Source organism: Chaetodon trifascialis, chromosome 10, assembly GCF_039877785.1.
Source record: "Chaetodon trifascialis isolate fChaTrf1 chromosome 10, fChaTrf1.hap1, whole genome shotgun sequence".
Taxonomy (NCBI): Eukaryota; Metazoa; Chordata; class Actinopteri; order Chaetodontiformes; family Chaetodontidae; genus Chaetodon; species Chaetodon trifascialis.
Genome location: NC_092065.1, coordinates 13,760,037 through 13,768,781, shown reverse-complemented (window position 1 = coordinate 13,768,781; position 8,745 = coordinate 13,760,037). Strand labels below are relative to the sequence as shown.

General features: G+C 42.1%; 1 protein-coding gene across 1 annotated transcript; it reads right to left on the bottom strand.

Annotated features, from left to right (window-relative positions):
- Positions 1–2,556: 2,556 nt before the first annotated feature.
- dnaja2b (DnaJ heat shock protein family (Hsp40) member A2b) lies at positions 2,557–8,729 on the bottom strand. Its single transcript, XM_070972417.1, has 9 exons — positions 8,378–8,729; positions 7,097–7,156; positions 6,446–6,669; positions 6,271–6,351; positions 5,987–6,120; positions 5,676–5,872; positions 5,375–5,519; positions 4,329–4,456; positions 2,557–4,228 (listed from the first exon to the last, which is right to left on the bottom strand). Exons 1-9 carry the CDS (start codon positions 8,453–8,455, stop codon positions 4,040–4,042), a joined length of 1,236 nt encoding a protein of 411 aa, XP_070828518.1. The 5' UTR covers positions 8,456–8,729; the 3' UTR covers positions 2,557–4,039.
- Between the last annotated feature and the right edge of the window lie 16 nt (positions 8,730–8,745).

The following is an 8,745-nucleotide window of genomic DNA, read 5'->3' as shown; positions in this document are numbered from 1 at the left end:
TGATGGACAAGGTGAGTCAAGACAACCACAGCATCCAATCAAGAGATTCCACGATAACACATGTTCTTTTTTGTGTCTGTTAAGAGTGTGCAGCATGTCCAAGCTCTGCGAGAAGAGTATGAATCTGAACTTCAAGCACAGCGCTACAACAACCCACTCCAACTCCTAATGTCAGATGCCCCTCTTACTTCAGGCTCTATACTCACCCCTATTCCAAACTTCACCGAAAATAGCAGCAATGAAGAAATCGCACCTCATGCCTGCTGCAGTGGACCAGTCGATGCTCAAAACAGCAGTGGTGGGCCAGCTGAAGCTCCGACGGTCAATTCAATCAGAAGTGACAGTCAAGAACTGAATGGAGAGGAAGCTGCAGATGGGACTGATAAACAGAACGTCTGCACAGGTACTGCACACACATGCATTCATTGATTACCATACACTCACAGATACATTTATAATACTTTATTACCCAGGTTGTGGAGCGGCCATGGAGGACCTGCCATACTTGGAGATCTTGTGTGTATCAGATGCAACAAGTAATGGTCAGAGTTTCGCTGCAGAGGAAGGGTCCCAGGTAGAAGACAACAGTGTGACAAAGAGCCCGCAGAGCTATGAGAAACAGGGCTCACTGATCACCCTTGCTTGGAGCAAACCACCAGAGGAGGACATCGACTATGAGGCAGAGGCTACAGGACAGAGCCGGGATGATGAGAGCTGTTTGAAGACCCAAGTCGAGCCAAGTGACATAAACAGCACAGCTGAAGACATGCAGTGTGAGGAGACTTCTGAGGAGAGGCACAGAAAAGACCTGAAACACACTCTGCTCCAGTCTGATCACAAAGGTCATCCTGACGCACCGTCTGCAGATCAGCACTGCAGCACAGTCAGACAGGTACTCTGTTAGTGTAAAGCAGCTCAGAAAATTCTGTATCACCGTGTCATGCATCTGATTTTTTTCCTTTTATATTCTCATAAGTTGACAGTTGAGAAGAGAGTGACGGCTGATCAGCCAGAGCAGGGAGAAGCTGTGTCTGAATGTGACCTTCCAACACATGCTTTGGTAGCAGAGACCCCGCAGGCTGCACAGCCACATCACTTGGTTGACCATCCTGAGATTAAGCAGCATGCTGGTGACCTCTGCTGTGGACTGACCAATGAGACAGCTAATGTGGAGAAAGGAGAGGTTAAGGGGGGAATCTATCCCACTGCAACAGAGTCAGGGCCATGGGACCTGAGAGGGCCTGAACCCACTCATGCTGAGAATCAGAAATATAATCCACAAGTCACAGTAAGTCGCACAACCAGTGCTCATGATTTGTGCAGATTATTCACGTATTTTGAAGCAGCACCAACCAATCTGCTGTTTCCTGTTGTAAAGGTTGTCAGCAGCCGTGCAGAGAGGGAATCCACACTGATGGAGAGAGAGCGAGCCAGAGAACCAGTTTCAGCAATGGAGAGAGAAAGGACAATGCGCAACCTGGTGGATATGCAAAGAAAGGTCGAGCAGAGGCAGCAGAGAGACAGAGAGCGACAACTGCTGAGGGTGAGAGGAAGGTGTAGAAGAACAGTATAACTTCATTTATCACAGAAAGGTGGATAAAGGGGTACTGAGAGAGTTTTCTAGTCATTGTGAGAAGGAGAGGTCACTCTGTCTGTCTTTCAGGTTCAGGAGCGTCTGTCCATCATCCAGAACAGAAAGGCGGAGGAAGACCTGCTTGGCCTGAAACACACAGACAGGCTCAGGCACCTCACACAAGATCTACCACAGGTAAAAAGTACTGTAAATTGAGGGAATCAGTCTGCATACTTTTGAGTTTTATTATCAGCATTATTCCTGTGTTTTAGGAGGATAAGAACCAGCAGAAGACAGTTGTCAGAGAGCGACTGGAGCAGCTGAGGAGAGAGCGATCTTGTGTCATGCAGTCCAAACGAGACAGGTAAGAGGCACGCCCTCAAATTAGACAGGAAACATGACATTAATGTTAACCCCCATTCCCTCTGTATTTCTGGTCTATTTGTAATTTTGCATTATCTGATATCATTCTGTAAATTGACTTTAATTAGGTTTTAAATATAATTCTGATGCTTTGCTTTGCCTTTGCAAAGCACTTGTCTGTGTTGTGTGTTGTGAAATGTGAAATATAAATAAAGCTTGCCTTGGCTTTTATTTTAATCCTTTAGGAATACTGCGGGATTTAAGGAACTCCTGGGTCCTGTGGCTCTGCACAGCAGAGAAACAGATGACGGAGCAGACTGAGAGATTACAGCTCTGTAAATTCTTGTCTTCTCAAAAAAGGAATTTTAAGTACATGACATATTCTTCGTGATGGTTGTCAACATTGTCGAACATGTGACTTCCAATCACAAACTACAACAAATGTGTGGTTTTAAAATCTATTGAATTGCATTTCACAGATAGTATTCTGATGTGTTCAAGTGAAATGTTGCAGATTTTGTTATCAGTGCAGGCATTTCTGTTTGCAGTCATCTCACCACACAAAAAACCTTTGCAGAAGGCAGGTTGTGCATATGAAATAAAACAGATCTCAAACTTAGTGACTGTGTATTATACAGTTTAATTATCATCTTGACAAACATAAGCATCAACAGTAACGTCATTTATCAATGACCCCCTTCAGTTGTGTACACATTATCCCCCTGTGGCTAAATTACATACACAATGAGTCGCAGAGGTGCATGTTAACGGTCTACAGAGGTTCCATCAACTCACCTTCAAGTGAACGCAACATTTATATTGGCACTGTTGGCCATTACTCAGTTGTGTAAGAAACAACATGACTAAACAAAGGACACTGCTGTAGACTCCGAATGCACCTATGGACTGGGGCTGTATTTATTTACAGGTCTATGGGAATGGAAATATTGTAACATGTCAAAGGTTTCGGCTAACAACTCTACGATGGGGAGATATGTATAATACAGAGGGGTGGTGCTGGCCCAGTGGGTTTCCTGCGAGAGATGACGATCTCTCGATCCTGGTGAGAAGAGGGGAAATGTCTACATGGGAGAGATTCTCAACAAATAAACATTCTGTTTTTAACTCTTTGACTCTATATAGTGTCCACTCACACTGCAGTCCAACACAAAGCAGGAATACCTATCACCCTAATAAGCCAGAACATTCCACAGTGGCTCACCCACTGAGCCACTGCATCGCACACATACAACACAAGTGTGTCCTCGTAATCAAATGAGGAGTACACAACTTATGATCTGTGGCCTCAAACACACTAACATTCAAACCAATAGGGGAGATAAATTTCTAAGCTAAGAAAACATGAAGCCTGGCTGACAGGTGCTATACTCAGGGCGTTGATATTCTAGAAATGTGACAGCTGGGGACTAAACAGTCCCTTTTTCAAAATACAACAGTTCATTTTAGGGAATGCAGTGGCTTAAACGTGTGCAGCTCTCAGCAGGCTGTGCAGAGGACACGCTTTTAGAGCCGTAATCAGGTCAGCTCTTATGATAGCAGGGCACTTTGACAGCAGTGACACTGAAATTTAAACAGGTGTGGGGGTCAGATTTCTCTGTAGTGTCCGGACCCTGGGTCTTCATGTGCAAGATCTTCAGCAAGACAGCAGCATGCGCTTGTGTGTGACAGACTAAACTACACCTTATACAAGATAGTCAACAATATTTGCATTTTATACACTAGACTGGTGTTTCCCACAGTGAAAGGTAAAAGCCTAGGATGAAAACAGGGAGGTCCGAGTCAAGTTCAGTCAGTGAACCTCTGAGACTGAGACCACCTTCTTGCTGGAGGCTTTGATGAGCACTAATGTCCATAAACACAAAATGGTCATCTCACATCCAGCATATCTCTGACTTATGGGCACCATGGAACTGAGGAGGGTCGATATATGTGTGTGTATTATCTCTTTTTCATGGGAATCATGAAAGGAGAGAAATGTGCATGTATGCGCATCAAGTCTTGAATGGTGTTAGCAATGGGATTCAAGGGATGTTCATGTATTTATGTGTTTATGTGTATGCATGTCTTTCTGAATGAGTCTTTCTATTGGTGTGCGCACTGCACCCCTGGGCCATGGTGACCCCCTTCCTCATCAGAACTATCATTGTAGGCCTCTCTCCTGGCTCCACCTCCTGACCCTTGACTCCTATCAAAATCTGTCAGGTCAACCTCCTCCGCATCTGCAGCGATCACAGGATTCTCAGCACGAGCAGGCAGCAAGCACTCAAGTTCCTGAAAGAAATTAATTGGCGTAAAAAAACAAAACCACAGTTATTCGAGATTAATGGAATTAAAATTGTGCACATCAGGATGTTTAACGATCACAACTCACATTCAGTTTATCAGCATCAATCCAGTTGTTTTCGGGGAACTGGACGTCAAACTTGACGTAAAGGTCTCCCTTCTCAAACGGGTTTCTGTACTGAGGCATTCCTTCTCCCTTCACCATTCGAATGCAGCCTGCCAAACAAAAACGCATGAATAAAAGGCTGTAAAGTCACACAGACCCCATAAGAATCTTATGATACAGTATGAAGCCTTAATTTCTGTGTGCACCTAAAAATTTCAATTCACAAGCTGTGTACAATGTATTGTGAGATAAACAGAATTATAAGGCATTTAAAAACTATGCTTTAAATATGTACACCACCTTCATTTGGGAATATTATTTTAATGCTGCAACAACAATTGGAAATGTGTATGTGTATGTCTAACATCTCAGGTTAAATAAAATGACATTTTAACTATAGTTTGTGGTGTATTAGAGACACCTTCAGTATTTACCAGGAGACTATAGATCTTTTAGAAACAATAAGATGGCTTGTTAGCTGCAGAGAAAGTAAAAATAGCTGCTACATTGGCCATTTACCAGCAATTGGGCTCGTGGCTGATGTTTACTTCTCACTGTGCTTAGTTCTGCAAGCAACATTTCCATTATTCCATGTTTAAGTGGATCAGCCTGCACTCCATTAATGTCAGTGGATTGCCTCTCCAAAACATCATTTTTTTTGTTTTTTGTTTTTTTAAAACACTTTTAATCTGTTGTCCCAAAAATAAAGGTCTGCTCCACCACCCCCTTCATAGCTGCAGTAAACAGTAAATGTAAAAACTATCATCTTTTGTTCACATATCCATATCATTCTCAGTATATATATATATATATATATATATATATATATATATATATATATATATATATATATATATATATATATTGTTTTTTTATATCTAATTAACTACATGTTAAATCTCTTCTATTCTTGTAAGGAGCACCTGTAATGAAAACAATTTCCCCTCAGGGATCAATACAGTATTTCTGATTCTGATATCCACGTCATGAAAGAGATAAAATCATCTGTGTTATGACGACATGTTTACCTGGCTCGATGATCTTGCCAGGTGGGTATTTGACAAGCAACTGACGTCCATCAAGGTGTGTGACAGTCATCTGGAAGCCACACAGTGCCTCAACCAGGCCAATACGCTGGACCATGTGAAGGTCACTGCCATCACGGCGGAACTCCTGATTTAGATTGACATCCCACATTTGTTGTTTTTAAGTTTCATTATAACATGTCGGTGAATTAAATCTACAAACTTCTTCTAAATATTATCTTCTTGTTGTGATAATTAAGTAACTATAGCTGAACAGTCAATATCAGAAGCCACTTCTTTATACCTCATGTTCTTTCTCTTGCAGCACCAGGACTATATCTCCAGGTTCAACGCCTGGTGCTTGGTCAGCTTCCCCAGAGAATGTGATCTTCTGTCCATGTCTCATGCCTTTGTCCACATGCACCTCCAGAAGCTTGGTCTCCTTACAAACCTTATGACCCTCACACTTTCTGCACCGGTCCTTCTCATTTATGACCTCACCTGCACAAGCACACATACATTGGACAATTTCAAAATGCTGTTGTGCTCATTATTGTATATTATCCATGTATTTTTGAATTACTGCCAGTGTGTGGATGATTATGGACATATTACCCTCTCCATTGCAGTCTGTGCAGACTGACTGCATCTGTTGGACCATCCCAGGGGCCAGCTGCCTAATCATGATTCTCATACCCCGTCCTCTGCATGCCACACACTTCTGCACTGCTCCAGCTTTACCCCCCTGACTAAAAGGCAAACAGTTAAGCATCAGCATTGTGAACAGAAATATCTAAGAAAAGTCCTGTAACTACATACTATGTTTGGTCTGGGTTTTGAAACTATAGCAGAATATACTGAGTTTTTTTTGAATGATTAAATGAAACATTCAAACTTACCCATTACAGGCACCACACAGCACATTCTTACTGAGCTGCAGTTTAGTGGTTTTGCCATTGTAGAGGTCTTCAAGAGAAACTCTGTCACAAAAGAGTCATGGGATGTTATGTCCAACAACAATTTATTTAAACCACCCACCAAAACAAACAAACTGCATTTAAGTAGCACACTTACTTCAGAGGATGTACCATGTCATCTCCTCTCCTCTTGCCTCCGTTGCGTCCTCTGCCCTGTCCCATGAACCCAAACAGTCCTCCACCAAAAATGTGAGAGAAGATATCGTCCATGCCAGGCCCTCCACCTCCGCCCTCCCGTAGCCCCTGTTCTCCATAGCGATCATAGAGCTCCTTCTTTTCTGGGTTTGTCAGAACTTCATACGCAAAACTGATCTCTTTAAACTGGAAAATCAAAAAAAGATGTCAGACAGCTTGACAAAGAAAAAAACAAACAAACAAAAAAACAGAACAAGCTAAGCAAAAAGGGCCAACTAGTTTCTGTGTTTGATGAGGCCCTCTTTAAAAGTAAAAAGAAATGAAGACAGACGATCTAGTCTCTTTTGTCACCTTCTTGCAGAATCTGAGAAATGCAGTTACAGAGCGCTGCAAATCAAAAACCAATGCACTTCTCTCTAAGGAAAAGCAGTTTCATGTTTGGTATTTCTGATCTGTACCTTACTTTACTCATCAAAGAGTTGGGCTGTGTGATGATGACAAACTAAGTTGACATCCTCTCTTGGTCGCAATTGTTGATCAACTGCGCGGCTACTGCTCTGTTGCTACCTGTGGTGTTGCTGCTTTTACCGTGACATGCTTTGGTGCATCATACCTTGTCTCCAGCATCGGGGTTCTTGTCAGGATGGTACTCTTTGGCCAGTTTGCGGTAGGCCTGCAATAAATAAAATATCAGCATGAACAAAGCTGTGTGAGCGCCCACAGATCAGGTGCAAATTGTGCTAATTACCTCTGAGGGCAAATGACTAAGTGCATTAACTGTCCTTGCCAGCCTTACTAGCCAAAGGCTTGACTTGTAGACATGCTGTCAAAAACATCAGGAGACCAGGACACATGGCTGCCTTTGACAACTCAAGACACTCAAATCCATGAATTTAACACTAAGCGCACTTCATTTTGACATAAAAATATTTTCGACAGAGAATCACACTGTCGCTATCACCCAGTATGATAAATTTGCTAATCAAATTAAGTGGTACGACAGGATATACAGTAACGTTCAAGATCAGACTAATCCTAGTGTATCGAGGCATTTCATTGATTTAAGTCACAGAATATTGACTAAATACAGAGGAGATCATAAAGATTTGATAAAATGTCTCAAGTCATGTTTTGCGAGGGCCGTAGGTTTGCCGGTTATAAACAATTCGTTACTGCCTAATGGTTGAATTACGTTTGGAGTACACGGCGACATGAATGTCGACTGACAAATACCTTAAGTACACAGTAATGTTAGCTAAACGACGAGTGAAATTAACATGAGCTCGTAACCACCACACAAGTTTACTGTTAAACGACAACTTGAAATAAATTGAACGCTAGGTTTAGCAGTGCCGAATGGTAGCTTTACACAAACGCCGTGATCACAAGATCATATTTCTTTTCTTGATATTTTTAGCTTGATGAGCTATTTGGCTAACCTTACGATACTTTCAACGTTACTACTCAACTTGGCGAAGACTATTTGCTGGAATGTAGTTATCATCTAGTAACCGGCAAGCTATCACACTCGTGGTCACCAGTGTATTTCTTGGTTTTGGGGCAGGCTAACTCCATCCTTCTAATTTAGCCCGAGATGGTGAAAATGTCAATTATTACCGGTATTTCATCAACACCAATAAGTAACGTTAACTGTAATTTTCTTCAAAAATGCTGTGCCACGAAGCACTGAACAGTTATCTATGTTAGCTAGCTTACCTTACTGGCTAGGTTAGCAAACTCGCAAGCTGCTGCTGAGCATCTTAAGCTAGCGCTCAGGAAACTAGCTCACGTTGATTAGCTTCTTTCTAGGCCACATTTCACCGGTGACCCCTCTTTCTTTTTTTATTCTGTTCATACTCTCACAAATTTTCTTTTCGTTTTATATGATACTTACCTTTTTCAGTTCATTTTCAGAGGCAGATGGTGAAACTCCAAGGATGTCGTATAGCTTCGTATCCACAACATTCGCCATGATGCTAACCGGCTATATAGAAAGACCTTCTGCAGAGCTGAGAGAGAGCCGACGCAAGATTCACCGGCTGGGACTGTCCAGGGTTGCCAGATACTACTACGACAGACGCAAACACCCTCCCGGAAACAGATACCAAAAAGCTGCACCCATGTCATTGTAAAAACAGCTACACGGCTTATGTTTTTACATTGAATGCATCGTTATTTCTCGTATGTATTGAACAAAATGGCACGTTATACACACCCTTTCCAATTCGGAACGTTTACTTAATACTGATACAACGATGTAAC